The following is a 21,070-nucleotide window of genomic DNA, read 5'->3' on the forward strand; positions in this document are numbered from 1 at the left end:
ATTGGTATAGATCAGTCCTGCTAATATTTAAAAAACTATACTTAATAATTCTATTTTCTTGTCTCACTGTTTGTAGCTACTTACTCCACCTGAGGCAAAAAAATTTTTCAACTTCAGATATCCACCTGCTGGAGCCGAAAGGGTGTTTTACGGCAGAGCGAATGATCCTCAAATTGCACCTTATTTGACACATGGAATAAGATCTGAAATTTCAATACCGGTAACTTCTTTTCTTTTTTTACCTGTACATTATTAATTTACTGAGGTGAAATGCACAAATGAGGTATTAGTGAAATCATCAGTTCCAATCTCCTTCCCACTCTTCATCTTGAGCAGTGAAAAAAATCCCAAAGCAGCAAAGAGAGTACAGAGAAAATTAATGGTTTGAGCCACAAACTATATATTCTCCTCTTAGATAATAAAAGCTGAATTGTGCTCTATTTTCTTGCAGTAAAGAGAAATGCTGTCCGGCTTTGTTAGGAACAGAGAGGACAAAGACTGGGCGATATTGTCTGGAGGCACTGCAGAGTGCTTTTATGTACATTGAGTGGAGGCGGGGCCTGACTCTTACCTGCTATTGATCGAATGGCCAGTCTAGATTCAGAAGACCTGATCTATATACCTAGAGAGAGCTTGTGGAAATCACATGGTTTTTATGCTTGACATTCTCACTTTTCTGGAATATTTGAGTTGAGTAACTGGGGAGCTCCCCTCATAAAACTTTTTAGCCACATGGAAACCTTTTGACTCCATTGAAAATTAATGTTTAAGCTTCATAGCCCCAATTCTGACAGTTCATTTGAAGATGAGCAAAGGCAATGATAATGAAATGTTTTTCCAAAATCATATTCTCTTCTCCCCAGCTATTGATTAGAATTTCAGTTTTCAGATTTTTACTTTTTCTGTTGTTATATCTGTGCTTTGTTTGATTTCTTTAGGCAAAGGTGTTGATAAACCCACAGCCTATTACAACATTTCAACAGAAAATTAAAGACAAAAAGGAATCAGTATATTTTAGCCATCAACGGGCACCATTAGGAAAATCTCATGATCAAACACCAGGATTACCCAAAGGCCTGGATATACTCAATACAACATTTGGGACAGCAGTCGTCAGAGGTAGTAAAAAAATAATGAGTGGTAAATTAAGTTTTCTTAGAAAATAGGACTGAATATCCCGTTGGTGTGATCTTCAGTGGTGGTATAAATGATGATTCAAGATGAAAGATGGGATCATAGCAAGAAAGTTACTCTCAGACTCAGAATCCTTAAAGTTTATGTGTGCCAAGGCAGTAAAACTTCAGGTTTTGGAGTGGAGACTCAGTGAGCGTAGAAGAGATAGTATAAAGACAGGGAAGAGACTCAGGAAAGTTGACGTGAGGGCCAGCTGTGAAGGCTGCAATCCTTTTCCCTGGATGTCCATGTGTGTGTTTTATTTCCATCAGTGCCTCTAATGTGTTCATAACTCTTAAGTCTTTACGAAACTCTGTTTCATAAAGTAGACCATGGAGCAAATGAGTTTGGTAAATGCTGTGTACTGCTCCATTCATGCGGATCCACCATGTCTACTTGCGTATTAACCAAACACAGGCGGTATGTAGAGCAGACTTTCATTCTCGTTTTGAGTGGGAGTGGAGCACATCTTTCAACAAACAACAACTTATAACAGAATTGGTCACAAGCCATTGTTTCTTATGAAACCCTAGCCTCCGGCATGTTGTTGGGTGACTTTCTTTATACTTTTCTCACATTTATCTCCTACTGTCCTTTTCAGTCTCTTACCTCCTTTCTCCGGGGGTCTTAACACAGGAAACCTCAAAATCTATCTTTCTTTACCCTGCAGAGAAATTCTGTTCTCTCTTTGTCTTTCTGCACCCATTAAGTCTCTGCTCCAGGAACTTTATCTTTTTTTCACCAGAAGGCCCATTAGATTATTTTCCTTAACATAGTAACATCCACTCTGGAGTTAAATTATGCCTCTCTTGGAATGCAAAATCTGCAGTTGTACTATTTTGTATCAGATCTAAAGTTAAAATTTGTTAAAATTTGAAACATGAAAAAATGTTTTAGAACAGGTAAAATATCTTTTTCTCTTTTTCATAGGATTAAAAAATTGTATTTATGTAGACATGCATTATAGCATTACAGTAATTATATCATAACTGATCTCTGGGATTAGTCCATTTATTGTGGAAAGTACTGTCTAAGTGTGCCTCAGTTAAATATGTAATAGACAGAATGCTCCAAAACATGTATATTTGTATTAATAGGTGTAATGCTTCATGTATCAAAAGATGTGCTGCTTTACAGGGTTGTTTTGAATAGGACCACCTTCTGGTACGCTTAACGGCTTGTTTACAGTTCCCAATTCTTGGCAGAAAGTCCAAAAGGAAGGAAACATCTTCATCTATGTTGTTAGGTTGAAAGGGAAGCGTGAAATTGTAAATGGAATTATATTTAAAAATTATTACATAAGACAATAAAAACAAACTAATTCACTGTATACAAAACTGGGGACCACCAGTCATGGGAAAGTAGCTGTTAAGCGAACATCCTAAAGCTCTAGATTTGGGACCAGTTGGAAGAATTTCTTCCTGATTCCAGTGATTTCCCTGCACTTTGGCTGCTTTGAAGACGGATATTCAGATCAAAACAGACTCAGGATGTGCGCTCCAGTCTACAGCTGTGAAAATTTGCACCAAGGCACCACAGGGCATCAGGTTTCTGAAACGGATTGTGATTCAAATTTGCTTAGATCATTCTGGGAAGTTTGGAGCAAGCTAAAATCAAAATTGTCCTGAGATTCTCAGAATCAGGATTTTAACCAGGCTTGGAATACGGCTCAGGACAACCTGAATGGTTAACCAATACAGAGTTCTGGTATTCTTCAAAATTCTGGGAGTGAGCCCAGTCAAGTAGGGGTCCCTAGATCAGTGGTCCCTAGGCTCTAGCCTCTCTCTTGATAAATCTTCATTTATGTCAGCTTTGTGTTCTTCCGGGGTGCCCACGTAACTTATGCAATCAGCATTTGTCATTTGTTTTAGGTGATTTAAATATGTTATAAATAGGTGAAAAATACCTTAAAACTGATTTCACTAATTCTTCCTTCAGAGTTATCTGCTAGAGACGTGGTGAATCCTCCAAAACCCTTTGAAGAAGTGTTTAAAGAAGGAAAGGAAGGACATGATCTGTATATTGTTTCTCACAATGATTACTATGTGGGTAAGTGTCCTCCCATATAAAATTGGCCTGAGGATATAGGATTTTCAGATTTGTGAAGAGGAATAGAGGAGATAATGTGCATTAAGTTAAATGCCTGGCCTATAATAGGTGATCAATAGATAATAACTTACTATTCGTAAGATCATAAACCCTGAGAACTGGGAAAACATACCATTACACATTTTGTAAAGTGTAGAAATATATGTATCAGTAAAGTGAAAAAATTAAGAAACAGCTAAGAAAGATTGTGTTAGACAGTCTTATCTCATTTTAGTGGTTTTAGGCTTAAAAAAGGCTGTTCATTTAGTCGGGTAATGGTCAAATGCACAAATTTTTGAGTCAGATAGATCAGGTTCAAATCCTAGCTCGTCCATTTACTAATTTTTGTACATTGGATATTTTACTTATCCTATAGTCATCTAATCTAATCTCTTCAATGGGGATAATAACATTCTGAGGATTAACTGAGTGCCTGCAAAATACTTAGCATAGTGCCTGGTACATAGTAAAGGCTCAATAACTATTAGCTATTGTTAGTAGTAGTAGTGGTAAGTGATTTTGTCTAATGGTAGCCTATTACTAGAATTATTCTATAGCACAACTGAAAGGCATTAGATGTTTATGGTGCTGTAAAATACAACTTAATTGTTGACAAGTTGATGCTCAGTAGTGTCTTGATACAATCAAGGATTGAGAATTAGCCTGTCATTTGTGTCCTGAGAAAGTCAATGGATTGTGCAGACTCATGAACTCAGTCTTCATTAGCTAGAAGCAAGACTTGTCCTTCACTGCAGTGCAAGGCCCCTCTCTCCCCCACTCCCTCTTTATTTCTTTACTCTCTCTTCTCAACCACCCTCTCGCACCATACTCCCTCTCTATGCTCTTCCTCCTAGACTTCTTCTCACAGCTGGGGCTTGTCTCCTATGCCCATTGCTCCACTGTCTGGAATCTGCCATTCTCTTCTTGCATGACCAGTCTCTGCTGGTTCCATACACTTTCTAACATGATCCCAGTCCTGAGATTGTCTCTACCCTCTCATTCGACTGCCACTACTTCCACCCACTTGGTCACCGGTCACCATCTTCTTTCTCACAACCTTGACTTCTTTCCTTATCTCCACCTTCTCTTCTTCTCTGGCTCTCTCCTTTCCTTTCTTCCTTTTCTCTCTCTGGTCCTCCCTTCCTTTAGTCTTCCTTCCCTTTCTTGGGAAAATATTTTATTCGTTTTTTGGAAAAGTTTAGCACCTATCACACAATCTAATCCAATGTCTTTTAATTGTTTTAAAAAGGAACTATAGCAATGAATATATATATATGCATATATATATACAACCTATAATGAAATATCTTACATGCATTTATTAATTGGAGGAAAATGAGTGTAGTTTTTTTTTATGTTTACAAGAGTTCTAATGGGCTATAGAATTACTGAAATTACCTTCATTTGCTGATTTGTACAGAAGTTTCGTTGGCTTCTTGGAAAGTCATAGAATCTGATCTTTTTAATATTGTCCTTATTTTTTTCTCAATTAAAGTAGCTTTATTTTTTATTATAAAAATATATAATAATTGTAAAGAATTTAAATATTATGAAAAAATGAAGAAAAAGTAAATGTAATCTTGAAATCGCATTAGCCAGAGATAACTACAGTTGATATATTGAGCATCTTTCTCACCTCCATCCACTGAGCCCTCTCTCTTTAGTTAAATGGCAGAATACTCTCCATGCTTTTGGGGAACCTGCCATATACATGTAAAATTTTTTATTTAAAATAATACGTCAAGGACGCCATTCAGTAACAATAAATATATATCTACATCTTTTAAATATACTTAATTTAATCATTACTAAAGTAATAGGTATTTCTTTTATAAAATGCAAGTCACAAAGAAATATATAAAGTACAAAGAAAATCTCCCACAATTCCCAATCTTCCACAGATGATACTTTCGTAGATGTTTTTCTTTGCACACTCATGTACAAGTACGTGTGTCTGCTTTGTTCCCTACTCTATAAACTTTTTTTATTTGCTTTTCTCTCCCATTTTATGAAATATCTTGGTTGTGTTTTCACATCAGCATCTGTATTGTACTTTTCAGTATTACAGAAATATATTGTTTATATATCTTTGTCAATGTGATCTATTTCCTTAGGATATATTCCTAGATTTCTGAGCATTTGAAATATTCACTCTTAGAGCCAAACTGTCACTTGAATAGCTGCCCCAATTTGCACTCACACCTGCAGTGTATGAGAATTTCCATTTCCCTTCATTCTCCCCAGTAGTGAACTTTGCCAGTCTTCTTTATTTTGACTTAACTGAGAGACAAATTACAATTTCACATTATTGTTTTTATTTACATTATTTGGGTTGCTAGTGAGGCTGAAAATCTTTTCTCCATCATTTCTTAACCTTTTAGCTGATCTCTAGTTTTAGCCTTGCTTTATTGTCTAGAAATAGAAAACTAGCACCACATCATGACTTGAAAAAAGTACAGTATTAGATCTTATTTATAAAGAAACTCTGTTGGGTTCTCAGTCCTCAATCACCTTTTGAATGTTTCTAATATGAGATAAGTGATGATAATGAAATGCAAGGGTTGCAATGTTCTGCTGATATCGCCAAATCTCAGTGAGAGCAAGTACAAAGCACCAACCTCTCAAATCTGAGCACAGTGGAAATGACTGCTGGGCTCCCGAAGCATTGCAGTGCCTCCCTTGAGCGTCAGGATTTCTGTAACATTAATGGGGCCTACACTTTTCATCATTTATATCTGTCTTTTCTCCTACATCATTTCCCTAAGTACTTTCCAAGTATCAACGCGAGGCACTCTTGTCCCACCAGGCTCCCAGCTCAGGTGGGAGAATGCTTCTGTCATCTGTAGCCAAATCTGTGCAATGCCTGTACTGTTACAATTTCATTCTTTTTCCCACTCTCATTTTCATTGTCAATGAGAACATAATGTGCTTCTTGCAAGATAAGATTATTTGTGTTGCTTAAGTCAGAAGTCTTCCTTTGTTCCCACAGGAGAAGCAAAGAACCGAAAGTATAACCCTTCAAGTTTCCATAGGTTTAACTTGTTTGGGGTTCCAACATCACATTCTAATGATGGACGAGCCATGGCGAAAACTTTATATTGGCTCCATGAACTACAAATGTAAGTTTGATTAATTCTGTTCTGCGACCAGTGTTAGATATATGGCCTATGGACTTAAAAGAAAAGTTTATTAAATTTATTTTTTGAAGAGATAATGCATCGGCATGGTTCAAACTTAAAATTAATAGAAAAAGATATACAGTGATATGTATTCCAAACTGTCTAGTTTCCCCAGAGATAACCATGATACTGTTTGTGTGTGTGTGTATCTGTGTATCATTCTAAAGTTACTTCATGTACAAGCAGATCTGAAGATATATATGCATGTTTTAAATCTATGAGATCAACCCTATGTATGTTTCTTCAAGATAACGGGCTTTCAAATCTTTACAAAGACAATCATGTCACATATAATTGACCTGTCATTTATCTTTCAGCTTTGTTTAATAGTTGTTTGGGCACCTGAGCATCTTGGCTTAACTCTTGCAAACTGTGACCTTTTTACATCTTCATTCTATATATATGACAACTAACCTAGAAAATTAAAATAAGATTCTTTAGTTTTTCATTTCAATAATGTTATAACAATATTGTTATATATTACATATCTAAACCAACACTTAAATGCTGGGAAATTACTCATAAAAATCCATATTTCCTACTATGCTTATAAAACCAGAAGATTGGAAATACTGGTGTCGTGGATTGAATGATGGCCCCCCCAAAAGATATGTCCATGTTCTAATTCCAAGAATTTATGAATGTGACCTTATGTGGGAAAGTGGTCTTTGTAAATGTAATTAAGAATCTTGAGATGAAGAGATCATTCTGGATTACAGCGTGGGCCCTAAATTCAAAGACACATGTCCTTATAAGGGAAAGGCAGAGGGAGATTTGAGACAGAAGAGGAGAAGACACAGAGGAGAAGGTGATATGAAGATGGAGGAGATTAGAGTGATGGGGTCTCAAGCCAAGGAAGGCCAAAGAATGCCAACAGCCTCTAGATGTTGGAAGAAGCAGTGAATAGTTTCTCCCCTAGAGCCTTTGGAAGGAATGTGGCTTTGCTGATACCTTGATTTCAGACTCTAGCCTCCAGAACTGTGAGATAATACATTTCTGTTGTTTTAAGCTGCGGGTTTGTGGTAATTTGTGGTAACCACAGGAAACTAATATACCGGGCCTGCATTTCTACACATCAGTGGTGGGAGTGGATTTGCTTTACCCTCTGCCCTCTTTAATGGAGACACTGGTCCTCCAAGTTTCCATAGGCCCGAGCGTGCACACAGTTGCACTCCACAGACACCCAACCCGCCTCACTCATTTGCCTGTTTGGTCCCTGTTAACAGCTCCCAACTGTAGAGGCAAAGTGCCAAGTGCTTTATATATTATTAATTTAATTCTACCAACAATTCCATGAGGTAGGTATACTGTAATTTTTATTCTTTACATTTTACAGGTGAAGAGACTGAGATACAGAGAAGTTAAGTCATTTGCCTAAAATCATGCAGCTAAGAAGTAGTAGGAATAGGGATGAAACCCAGGCAGTGTGGCTCCGGAGGCCGCCCTTAACCCCCATACCAGGTTTATAGGTGCTTGACTCTGTGATTGTGATTACAGGCCTGAAATACTGATTTCCATTCCACTTCCACTCCTTTTTATGTGAGTTTCTGATACTTGAATTATTCAAAACAGTAATGGTAAAACACAAACACAAAAGAAATTCTTACAATATTATAGTAAACCCACATGAGACAGTTTTCTTTAGGGTATAGAAGAAGAGCTCATACAACAAATATTCATGCATTTATCATTTTTAAAGTATTACATAAAACACAACATGAAGAAATGATTCAAATATTTAAGAACTATAGATATTTATAATTAAATATGGAAATTGATAAAAGGAGATCACAAATACAGTTTATCCATTTTTGAAAGCTTAAAAGTATAAACATGCTGTTAATTTATAAAAGGCATGAAATAAAAACATTAACAACAATGTGGTATTTAAGAACGTCCTAAGAGCAGAGCCTTTGGGTCATTAACAAGGATATATTTACCCATGATTTGAGATAGTTATAGAAACATACACTGAGTACACCTAAAACTAATACAGTGTTATATGTCAATTATATCTCAATTGAAAAAACCCTACTGAATTTATAAAAGCAGGCAATATGCAGGGTACATGTCCCTCCACTTGTCTCCATCCTCAAGGACATCTTTTATGAACCAATGATGGTACTTTTCCTATTTCGAAACTTAATTGGAAAATTTTTGCTGAAACAATAGAGAGATTCTTTATTCCTTTGGTTTGTCGGATTTTAAAAAGAACTCACTCCTTCAGTCTTTAGGATAGTTTCTGTTATAAACTTGGAGTTAAGCAAGTTTTTCACATTTTAAGGCATCTCAATGTTATATGCACTATTTTAGCGTAAGTTTGGTTTACTCTTAACTTTTAAGGGGTATATTTCCTGTGTAAAACTACCTCTATCTATATTCTGTTTATAACGTTTTGTTTGAAGAATCAGTTCAAACCAACTGATTCTTGGTTGCTTTGCACGCGCACGTGTGTATATATGCATGTGTGTGTGTGTCTGTGTCTGAATAAAAAAATTCACTGGTACACAAAGAACTTTATTCTGAGTTGGTTAGTGAATGCCTTAGGTCGCGTAATGACATTGCAGTAATCTACATTCTGATATACATGGCTACTTACAGGTATTTCCTGATTCTCTCAGAAACATAATCCAGGCACTTTTAGACTGAAAAGAGTAGGCTCCATAATTTATAATCCTTACCCTTATCATCCCTGCATATTCCTAATTATGTTCCCTTGGAGCTGTTTTTCAGATTGTCAATTTTCTTTGTTCAAATTATGGCCCTTAAACTGCCACTGATTTATTCTAACTTTACCCGTATTATTCTATTTTTTTCCTTTTTGAACTGATGGAAGTAATGAAGAAGTAAGAGATGAATTACTTTCTATTTCATCTATTGTTTCTCCACAGAGTGTCACTCTTCTCCAGAAATTTACTCAGCTCAATATTTCTATAGTACAGGAAATAGTTTTAAAAGCAAATGGAGTTTAAGAATTTAATGTTCATTGTTTTTAGTCTTAGCAAAACAATAGAAAATTTATTAATTTTAATGTTATTAAATAGTAGTATTGTAATTTTACAGTTCTCAAAAGGAATCTTATTCATTTAATCATAATGATAGAAGTAATGAAATTATATTACAGAAAATTGGCAAAATAAAATCGCTCATAATCCTGTCACCTTAAATCAACCATTCTTATCTTTTTAATGCATTTCTTTCTAGTGTGGCTTCCTGTTTAGATTTTTACATAGCTTTAAACAATCCCATTTTATAGCCTGATTTTTCACTTAACATAAAATAACTTTATATTGCTGTGTTTTCTTAATAGTCAACATTTAAAATGCAGGCAGAGTGTATTCTTGTTAATGTGACATAATTTAATCACCCTCCATGATTGAACATTTAGATTCTTTTTTCCATTATAGTCAATGAGGCAACAAACATTTTTATAAATATAACTTTTCCACATTTTTAATTATGTGGATTATCTCCTTATGATTGGTTCCCAGATGTAGATAAAAGGGAATGAACATTTTTATGCTTTTTAAGTAGTATTACCAAATTATTTCCAAAACGATTATAACGATTTGCACTAGCAATCCACAAGTGTTTGGCTATACTTTTTGCCAGTGTTGGATATTGTGTCTCTCTCTCTGTGTATATTTGCTTATGTGCTATGTTAAAAGTGGCACTTTGTTGTTCTCTTTTATTTTACATTTCTTTTATTACTAGAGAGTGTTGTAATTTCTCCATATATTTGCTTACTAGATGTGAATTATCTGTTTATATCCTTTGGTTATTTATTTATTAGATGCTTAATTTTATCAATTTTAGGAGTTACACATAATAGTGATATTAACACTTTGATTTTGTTTACTGAAAAAAATTTTGCACCTGTTTCTCTTAAACTTTAACCCAAATTTTGTATTCTATTATAAACTTACCTTTATAGTAGAATATAAATGATAGAAGAATGAACACATAAAGCTTTCTTTTTAGTGTAGAATTTCTTTGAAACTGGACTTATTTATTTATTTATTTTTTAAAGATTGGCACCTGAGCTAAGAACTGTGGCCAATCTTTTCTTTTTTTTCCTGCTATATCTCCCCAAATTCCCCCAGTACATAGTTGTATATCTTAGTTGCAGGTCCTTCTGGTTGTGGCATGTGAGACGCCGCCTCAACGTGGCCTGATGAGCGGTGCCGTGTCCGCGCCCGGGATCTGAAACAGTGAAAGCCTGGGCCGCCAGAGCGGAGCATGCAAACTTAACCACTCGGCCACGGGGCTGGCCCCTGGGATTTATTTTTTGATGGCCCGAATGACCCTATAGTTTTCCTCACCATAAGTATATTTGGCAGCCAAGAACACTTTAGGTAATATAGACCCTGACAATTTTCTAATTTTTTAGGAAAAGAGGAGCTAAGATTGTATCCAAGAGAGTTGATGATTTCAAAGAAAAGTTTCAACATAAACTTGGAAGAGTTTTAGATCCGTAAGTTAATGATTAACTTCAAATTGATAGTGTCTTTGGGTCTAACTAAAAGAGTACTCTTCTGGTCAATGTTGGTTTGTATTCTGTTAAATTCTCTCTCTTAAATAAGAAACGTCGTTTTGTGTTAATCAGGAAATTCTATTAGCTTCTATAGAGCTTAGGATTCCAGGAAAGTGCTAAGTTCTCCAAGATGGAGAGGGCATTTGGAGAAGAGGGAGGGAGAATTTTGTGTAAAGCTTTATTTCTGGGATATCCAAAATTTAACTTATTCTGTTAGATTTTTCTCTCTATTCTCTGTCTTTCTCTATATATACTTCCATAATTCTGCTTTGAATATGTTCTGTTTTTTCTTTTTAAATCTGGGCTACTGAAAGCCAGTGAAAACATTCAACCACTGTTAATGCAAGTGGAAGATTAGACAAAAGATCTGTTGGAGAACTTCTGTTTGATCTTCATAGTTTGGTTTTAGGAGAAAATATAGGCTATTAAAAACATATGGCAAACATATTTTAAATTCCAGGGATGCTGTGTGGTGGGTATTTTAACTAAAGGATTTGTTTTCTTTGATAGCATTGCAGAAACTATGAATGTTCCCCCAGACCACACATTTGGAGCTTGTCTCCGTCCTGAGGAGTATGGTAAATATACAAACTTTCTTCTTAAAAAACAAACAGAAACAAAATCCCCACAAAGTTATGCAGTTAAGTTCACTATCTCCTCTCCAGGCTTCTAATTTTAAAGGCTTAATATTATATTCACATTAATGAGAACAATTTGTAGCACAAGAGAGAAAAAATTTCTCATATTATGTTTGAAATAGGTACAGTTTAAAGCCCTTGTAATGAATACCTTAAGTGTAATTAAAGCTCGGAATTTTGTTTAGAAAATAAATATGACCTGTATTAAACAAGCAAAAGTGAAGTGAGGCAGCTTTTTAATGAATTCGAATATTGTCCTAGGCCCTTGTTACTCAAACTGTGGTCTGCAGACTGGCAGTGTTGACATGCCCTGCCGGCTTCCTGGAAGTACTGAATCTTGGGCTTCACCCTCGACCTGCTGAATCAGAAACCACATTTTAACAATATTCCCAGATGAACTGGAGGCACATTCAAGTCTGAGAAAGCTGTACTCTACAATCATGTCATTAAGAACCACTCTCTTCCCACCACCCAATCAATCAATCCATCAGTCCATGAAGTGGCAGAAAAATCTTACCAGGATTTCATCTTTATTTCTAAGCGATCTAAACAGCAGCCATCCAAAGGGAAAGCTATGCTAAAGTTTATTGGGATTGGGTTGTATATCAGTGGTTTTCAAAATATAGTCTCTAGTCTACCGGCATTACAATCACCCAGGGAGTTTGTTAAAGACACAGGTTCCTGGGACCCATGCCCAGATATTGTGATTCCTTAGGATCTTATACACACTAAAGTTTAAGTGTGAAACTTAACTACTGAAAATGTTTTAGCTGAAGTCTACTCACTGACAAATAAAATAAATATTTATTGAGCTTATGCAACAGTGTTTTGGAGCATCAGAAATCGCCACATTAGAAGATTATATGTTGGCTCTGTTTTTATGTGAACTGTTATCTTAATGGATGCCTGTTCATCTTAAAGGCCCTTCATACCTGTAGAAGGGGGAAAGGGATGATTTAGGAAACCCATCAATTAGCCTGAAAAACATGGTCAGCATGGTAAACTCTGCCTACTTGAGGGCTGGCTTCATGCTGGTGGGTGCTCTGCCTTACTGTCTGTTGGATCCTTGGGGTCTAGCACACAGGACATTTTTCACCAATATTTATTGCATGAATTGATGGATCCAACACATAGTTTATCATTTTGACAATTTGACAACGTTGACAAATTTCCTAACAGTTGATCGACATTATTCTTATAAATTGAATGATAAGATAGTGTTATAAAATGAAAAGGAAGAACACTGACATCAATAATTTAAAAAATATGTAAGTATCGGTACCAGCCTGGGTGGTACATAGTGTAACTGTGAAAGGAGAGTGTAAGTCCTCTCTGGAATTTTTCTGGAGTTCATGGATGGACACAGATTAACTCTAAGTTCTCACCTTTGGGACTGTTATTGGAGTTACTAGTAGCATCTATTCTGTGGAAAGCTTCAGGTTATGTCTGCTTCCAGGGACATCAGTTTCTTTACTGGGCCTGGATTTCTCCCTTACCCTTACTTAGGGAAATGAAGGCAGCTGCACAAAAAATGCCTCCTCTCTGGGGCCTGGAGTTACTGCTTATCTTAATATGCCTCCAGGAAGGGTGCAAGGGCTGTGCTCAGCTCCAGAATGCACAAGGGTGGAGGCAGTCTGAAGGCAAATCCAGGGCAAGTGGACAGTGGTGCATTGTGGGAATTGGTTGCAGGCAGAGTACAACTTAGGAGCTCACTTAGCTTTTCTCACGGTCATGGTGTGGTAGCTAGGTCATGGGTCTCTTTCAGAGGGCCAGAGCTTGTCTTCCTGATTACAGCTCTTTAGAGCTCTCGAGTAATTAGGAGTGATTTGACACGAGGTTTGTAAATATTCTTTCAGGGCCAGGCAGAAGAAGGTATCAGCATACGTCACACTCACTAGGCAGTTACACCTGTGGTGGGGAAGCCAGGTGGAATCGGAAAAACAACATTCAAACGGTTATTTTTGGATGTTAATGGAGAGGGAAGACCTCTGAAGATAAAAAACTCAACGAGAGCCATTTTGTGGAAGAGGGAGGACCTCCATTATACAGAACAGCCACCCAAAGGGTTTCCCTCAGGGAAGGAATGTGGAGGAGGAAAGGAGGCCATGCTTACTTGTGAAAAATCGCCCCTAACCGTCTTGATTTCCTCTCACAGAGCCTTGTGTTTTGCTCATTTTAGGCTGGTTTGACGGCAGCTGATCCCATTTCAGGGGACCTTGGTCTAAGTACTTGCCCAGTTCCTGGAACCAGCAATAGTTGTGGGCTTCTCACTCATGTGCAGGGTTTACCATTAGAAACAAAGTTTTTATCAGAGTGTGTGAGATTAGCTCCTGATTTTATAATAAGTAAGAAACTTACAGGTGATATGAGTATGTATTAAAAGAGACCCTTGACAGAGTCTAGTGGAGGACCTTATACAGGCTAGGTGTAAATATCAGTTGCCTTGAACTGCAACCTATGTTGTAATTTAAATTAATCCATCCAGGATATCACAGCCAACTGCCAGCATGACCCTGCCCCAAGAAAGCAGGAGGGGAAGGGGTACAGGCCAGGTGAAAATGAACAGAGGCAGAAGATTTTTTCTGGTGACATCCACCAAGCCATCACATCTGAAGCAACGTGGTCAACTCTAGCCTGATTCCTGTCACCATTAACATCCAAACAATGGTTCCCAAAAGGGAATGGCAAAGAGTGGGGTTTACAGGCAACGTATGTGTGTGTACTTTCTTTGTGTCATAATTCAGGGAAGTTCCTTTAAGTCATGAAGGATAAATGAAAGAGAGGGCCAGGTCTAGGGGGATGTAGCAGGTGGACTGGAGAGTTCATTACTTCCAGATAACTGAGGGGGTTGTGGGTCAGGACTCAGTTGATGGAGCTGTGGATGGGGGCAGGTCTCCTGTGCTCATGGTGGTGTAGGGGCAAACAGCGCTGAGAAATGAGAACTTGACATGCAGACCAAGGAAGACTGGAAACTCATATTAGCAGAGAGTAGGGAGTTTCAGTCCAATTTTTACAAGGGCTCCCAGAGGTTTAGTTAGCTCTGAGGCACACAGAGGGTCCCCCACGTGGAATCAACCCCAGCTTTCAGATCCTCAGCATTGTAGACAAATGTCTGCCTCTTAGCAAGGGCTCCACTGTCTTAGGAAAGGATTTGACAGTTGAGTGGGGCTGGATTTCCCTACAAAATTCCTTTGTTCAGATTTTTTTCATTAAGCAAAGAAAGTCACATAAAACAGAAATACTAATTTTTTTTTCTTTTGGTGAGGAAGATTAGCCTTGAGCTAAGTCTGTTGCCAATCTTCCTCTTTTTGTTTGAGGAAGACTCACCCCAAGCTAAAGTCCTGATCTGTGCCAATCATCCTCCATTTTATATGTGGGATGCCACTACAGCATGGTCTGAGAGCCGTGTGTAGGTCCGCATCTGGGATCCAAACCTGTGAACCCCAGGCGCCAAAGTGGAGCATGCGAACCTAACCACAATGGCACTGGGCTGGCCCCAGAAATATTAATTTTAACAATTACTTTCTGTACTTTTTTATGCACAAGGATTTTCTGTCATGCTGTATAATAGCGTTGGAGTTAGGTGTGAGGTTTTTTCCATTCACAGAAGTTGCTCGATCTCTCTCTGTCTCTCTTTTTTAGGAGGGGAATAATATTGACAGACTTTAAATTCAGATAAAAGACTTTTTTCCCCCCTCTTCAATAGGAGTGGATGATCTCATCTATAACAGACTTCCGGGTGAATACCTTCGAGGCAAGGATAGACAGCGAAGCATGGTTGCAGCAGTTCGGCATCACTTGAAGAAAGTTAACTACCAAAACTTTGACACTTTGCTGGCAGCCTTCAGGCATTATGACAAGGCCAGTACTAGAGCAGAGCTTTCTGTGGGCTTACGGATCCCGGCAGGTTGGGGTAGACAAGGGGTCAGCAGACGATGGCCTGTGGGTCAAATCTGGTCCACCACTGGTTTTTGTAAATAGTTTTACATGCCCATTTGTTTTAAGTATTGTCTGTGGCTGTGTTTTGCACTACAAATGCAGAGTGGTGCATCAGAGATTGAATGGCCTGCAAAACCTGAAATATTTACTTCTTGGCCCTTAATAGAAAAAGTTTGCCGACCCCTGGGGCAGATCAGTGGTTGTCACAGTGTGGTTCTTTTGCCATCATCAGCATCACTTGGCAAGGTGTAGAAATGCACATTCTAAGGCCCGCCCCAGACCTACTGAATTAGCAACTTGGGGTTGCGGCCTAGCAATTGTGTTTTAATAAGCCCTTCAGGTGATTCTGATGCAGATTCAAGTCCGAGACCCACTGTTGTAGATGCTTAAACTGTGGTGTGCTGGGAGCAAGGGGAGGGACAGCGCTGTGGATTCCTGGAAAGACTCCTGGAGTATAGACGATCTATACTTGAACCTGAATATGGACACATGGTACTGTCAGTCTAGGTCCAAGTCAAGCTTAGAACATCTCTCCCCTGGGGGAGCAGGGTCTAGTTTCAGTTTTGAGAGAGGAAGATCATTCAGTTTTCAAGCTACTCTAAATTTTATCCTTTGATATAGTCAGATCAGTCTTTGTTGTTAGTGACGTCGAGTCAATTCCAACTCCAGTGACCCAGCGTACAGCAGTCGGAACCCTGCCCCGTCTTTTTGCACCATCCTCTCACTTTTTTTTTTTTTTTGAGGAAGATTAGCCCTAAGCTAACTTCTGCCACCAATCCTCTTCTTTTTGCTGAGGAAGACCGGCCCTGAGCTAACACCCATGGCCATCTTCCTCTACTTTATATGTGGGAGGCCGGCTGCAGCATGGCCTGACAAACAGTGATAGGTCTGTACCTGGGATCTGAACCAGTGAACCCTGGGCTGCTGAAGTGGAATATGCAAACTTAGCCGCTGCGCCACCAGGCTGGCCCCCATCCTCTCACTTCTAGCGCTTCATCAGACAATGCTCTACTGCTATTCATAGGGTTTTCATGGCCAGTTTTTTTGGAAGTGGGTGGCCAGGTCCTTCTTCCTACAGATCAATTTGTGGCTGCATAATTACCCCTCATCATTTTAGGCCATCACAAGGTTGCTTTTACCAAGGTGCACTGCCTTTAGCTTACACTAAGGAGCACTGTTATACCAATTGCTTGTGAAATGGCATATTTTTGTTAGTATGCCCATGAGGCTGTTATTTATTTTTGTCATATGCATCCTCTTTATAAGGAAACCCAGTATCCCTAAAGGAAATAACTGTGCTTCATCTAAGTATCTGGTTTGTTTTTACCTCGTGAACAGAATGAACTTTGTACTGATTATGCATACCTTTTTGACTTGGCTGCCAGGAAGCTCAGAGCTAATTCCATGAAACACATCTAGTTTGTGAACATGATCTTACAGAATACATTTTGTGTGCTCTTGTTATTCCAAGTTTCATCTTGTTTTATTCCATCTTTGTTTTCTCTTTGCTCTGGTTTCTTCACTTTTTGGGCTCTGTTTAATTGTACTTATTTTTCTAGGCAGCCTCAATACCATTTTAGAATGAGTCTAATATAAACAAATAAAAGCTCATGAATCTGTGATGATGCAGTGTATCGTAATCTTGACATGAGAAGAATAAAAGGAGCAGAATAATTTTGGTTTATCTCCAAAGGAAAAGATAATATTTCTATCTCCCTTCCAGTGTTGAGTACAGTTTTGGAAAAGTTACATTTCACACTTGTTATCTTAAAAAAATCTTGATCACTCATTGCCTAATTCATTTTGAGCCCATTCATTTTATTTGTTTATAGGTTAGGGGCTTGTGTGCCTGTGTCATACTGATGAATAAAAAGTGGGTTAAATATCTCATTTAAGTTTGTACTAATTATGTGGGGACAAGCACCAATCAGTCATCAACTACATTTCTCACAAAGTTGTGTTTAAAGAAAATGTAAGTATTCAACTTTTTCTCTGGTTTTTAATAGAGACTGATTACTATTTACAGGTAATTTAAAAATGATTCTTCAGAATTAAAATATGTAAGCTAAAACAAGTACATTTTAAACTTTGCTCACATCCAAGTATCTTACAAAGATGATATTGGGGGAAATTTATGTCGTAGTGACATGAATAAGAGAACTTATCGCAATGCATAGTGCTCTGCTTTTTAAAAATTTTTCATCTTAAATGTAATTATAGGCAAGATGATCATCTTAATAGCTGTTGATTATCTTAGTGAACCACCAGGCACATTCTTTATGACAAAATTAAATTAACCAGGGAGAACATTACTGACAATTATTTAATGCTGATATACCTTTTAAATAGTTAACTTTTAATGTGCACGATGTAGCGCTCAGTGTCCTTGAGGAGCTTTTTTCCGAGAGGGTAATAAGATGTGGGTCTTCCTAAGTACAGCTGTAGGATAATTTTTGATTATTCAAATCTTACACTGTTGAATGCCCAGATTTAATTTAATGGAAAAACAAAACAAAACAGAACAAATAAAGTGTGATTTCCTAAATGAATCTTCTCGGCTTAAAGGATTAATTCTGCTATTTATTGAACACTCACAATACATCAAACATTATTCTGGATAATGTGTAGACTTTCTATTAAGGGAACTTAAAATCTCGAAGGGGAAAAAAAAAGACATGTCATGTCCAGGATTGGTCATAGCAGAGTCCCAAATTTTCAAAATAGGTCTATATAATTTCCACTCCTTTTATTCTAATTATTATCCAGAAAGCTGCTGAGATGGGATGACTCCTTTTTTGGGGACAGCCACATTCAGCGACAAAACTGCTCTACTCAGATGTGTGAACAGGAGCCGGTAGGAAGGGAGACAGAGCTCAGGAATACCAGATGGCTGTGGATGGTTGGGAGTAGGAAAGCTTCCTTGACAACCTTGACTGCCAGTTCATTGTTGAGTAGTTTTTGAGCTAGAAGGCACTCCATGGTTAGACTGAAAATGGTCCAAAAAAGCAAAACACACGACCCAGATTAATTTCTTGGGCTATACTGTTGTGACTGGAGCTGGTTGATTGGTCTGGAATAGCAATTCCATAACTTGAAAATGTGTCAATAGTGGTGAGGCCCCACCAATAGCTCTGCAAGGGGACAAAGGTTCGATGCAGTCAATCTGCCAGGAGCACGGGGGCAATTCCTTGTTTGTGATATGTCTTCTCTGACCATGAGATAAATGAGTTGACTTTTGGCAGGAGTCACAAGTTTGGCATGAGGTGGTAGCCTCTGCATCAGAAATGTAGAGTGCTTTATTTTGTGCCCTGTCTGGAATGGTGGGTGTGTTGCCATGTCTGGCACAAAGATGGATCCAGGCAGCAATGGTGGCAATCTGGATGGTTCAGCCTTAGTCAGAAGCTTGATTCCAGTCATTCTTATCAGAGAATGGACCCTCATCATGGGCATCTATATGATTTACCCAGGTGGTTCAATCAGCAGCCGTGATTTGTTTCCATAGTTTCCAGACTCAAAAAGTGGTGCCTTTAATCCTCCAGTCTGTAGCATTCCAAGTGGCAAACCAAATGGGGAGTTCATTGGCAACAGTACAAAAGTCAGTAAAAATATAACAGGTTCATCAAGGGGAGTATTGGTTGGAGCCATGAGAATAGCCTTGAGTTCCGCTCACTGAGTAGAGTGACGAAGTCCATTTTTGGTCCTTCATAGCTCTCATTGAGGTTGAAAGTCACTGCAGCCCAGTGAAGACCACTGGGTTTCAGGTTAGTGAACCAGGCCCAGGCACTTAGGGAAGCCTCTGTGAACTGAGGGTCCAGTTGAACCAGTGGCTTTGCTTTAGGTGGCAAAGAGGTAAATAAAGTTTTTCCCAAAAGTTTTTTATGTAAAGCTGAGATGTTACTGGGGCCAGGCTGGCTGCCTTCTTGAATATACCTATTTCACATTGAAGCTTGCTGGGCCCTTTCCACCTTGTTAGTCATTGAATCCAAGTTGGCTCACCTCAAAATGACTATCAGACTGGAGAGTCACAAGGCCTCCAAGGGTCAAACATTCAGTTTCATAAAGAGCTCAGGAAGTGGCTACTAGCTACTTTTCAAAAGGTATCCACTTGGTACCGGGTTAGGAGGCAATGAATCCTAAACCCCAAGGGGCATCTCCAAGTGGAGGTTGCCTCTCTTTTCCAGAGGCTTTAAGTGTCAAAATCATTGGTCATGGAGATTTGTAGCTCAAAGGGGTCATTAGGATTGAGGGGCCCCAAAGGTACCAGCAATTCTCTACATGTGGCTCTTCTTGAGAGTAAGTGGCCTCTGGCACTTAACGAACATTCACAATACGGGCACGTAAAGTATCAATACCAACTCTATATTCAGCAGTGGAAGCCACAGAAATACTATGTTGTTAGCCTTCCTTCTCCACTTCAGACAAACCCTGCCCAAATCCCGCTAGCTGAGTCCGGATCTTTTCTCCCCCTACAGATTGAGTAGGATGATGACTTTGGCACCCATATCCAAAGAAGCCATGAAAGTTGGAATCTCTGCCCCCCTGAAGCTCCATAGCATACTTGAGCAGATGCATGTGCCTTTTGATCCTCCTTGGGGACTGGGAGACCTTGGTCCTGCATCTAGTCATCTTTCTCCTTAGAGCAGCTGAGGCAGGGGTCTGAGGAAGGGAGAGATCAAGGGTACAGAAGGAGAGAGTAGCTTGGTACCTGGGCAGTAAGAAACATTTCCTTTGAGTTTTGAGGGGTATGGTGCTGGCGTGCAGCTTGATGAAACAAATCACCAATTTGTGTTTGCAGTCCACACAAAGCCCTATTTGGGGCAGCAAAGTCGTCGTTATTGACACTATCTATTTCAGTTTCAGAGACCTCTTGATTCAACAGCCACACCCCACATTGCTTTTCATCTAGGGCTGAGGGGTTTGCGTTTTTGGTTGATTTGGGCTTGCAGCAGAGACTTTTATAAAGGAGTCTACTTTAATCCAGGGCGTTTGTAGCTCTCTTGTCAAGATAATCTGTTTTAAATTCTCATTCTGTTTTACATAAGGGTAGGGATATTTTTCAGGGTCTGACTGCAGGAATTTGTCTAGAATTCATTGGGTCAGTTTCTCGTTCTCCAGAGGATTACCTTCATCAGCATTGTAAATCCAATCCTGGTCATAAGAGCTAAATACTAGTCAATTAGTCATTTGTAGTTTCCCTTGGGAGTTTGTCTGTCTCAGAGAAATCTGAGATGGCCAAAGCTCCCTTGTAGCAGCTAGGACACACTGCAAAAATCCTCTTTCACTGTCATCCCTGAATGGATTTCAGATTGGCTTGATAGACTGCAGGAGGGGCTGAGCAGTAAGATGTCCCAGCTCTTGCCATTCTTCATTAACGAGAATTGTGTGCTCCACTCCCTCATCTCCCAAGTGAACCAGCCAGTTCCGCTCAGAGCCTTCATAAATTTCCCTCCTTGCACACTCAGCGTAGGCACTCCTGTCTTTAACTATTGTCTGAAAGAGGGTGGAAACTTGCCCTCCTC

The 21,070-nt window shown here is 38.6% G+C and overlaps 1 protein-coding gene across 1 annotated transcript in view; it reads left to right on the plus strand.

Moving 5' to 3' along the window:
- The window catches only part of EFHB (EF-hand domain family member B), a 47,506-nt gene that overhangs the window by 17,102 nt on the left and 9,334 nt on the right, over nucleotides 1-21,070 (plus strand). Inside the window, exons 3-9 of the mRNA XM_014842152.3 lie at nucleotides 77-220; nucleotides 939-1,119; nucleotides 3,112-3,222; nucleotides 6,251-6,380; nucleotides 10,831-10,914; nucleotides 11,485-11,552; nucleotides 15,319-15,473. Coding sequence (XP_014697638.2) covers nucleotides 77-220; nucleotides 939-1,119; nucleotides 3,112-3,222; nucleotides 6,251-6,380; nucleotides 10,831-10,914; nucleotides 11,485-11,552; nucleotides 15,319-15,473 — 873 coding nt within the window. The remainder of the gene's footprint in view (nucleotides 1-76; nucleotides 221-938; nucleotides 1,120-3,111; nucleotides 3,223-6,250; nucleotides 6,381-10,830; nucleotides 10,915-11,484; nucleotides 11,553-15,318; nucleotides 15,474-21,070) is intronic.

Source organism: Equus asinus, chromosome 21 (genome assembly GCF_041296235.1).
Source record: "Equus asinus isolate D_3611 breed Donkey chromosome 21, EquAss-T2T_v2, whole genome shotgun sequence".
Lineage (NCBI taxonomy): Eukaryota > Metazoa > Chordata > Mammalia > Perissodactyla > Equidae > Equus > Equus asinus.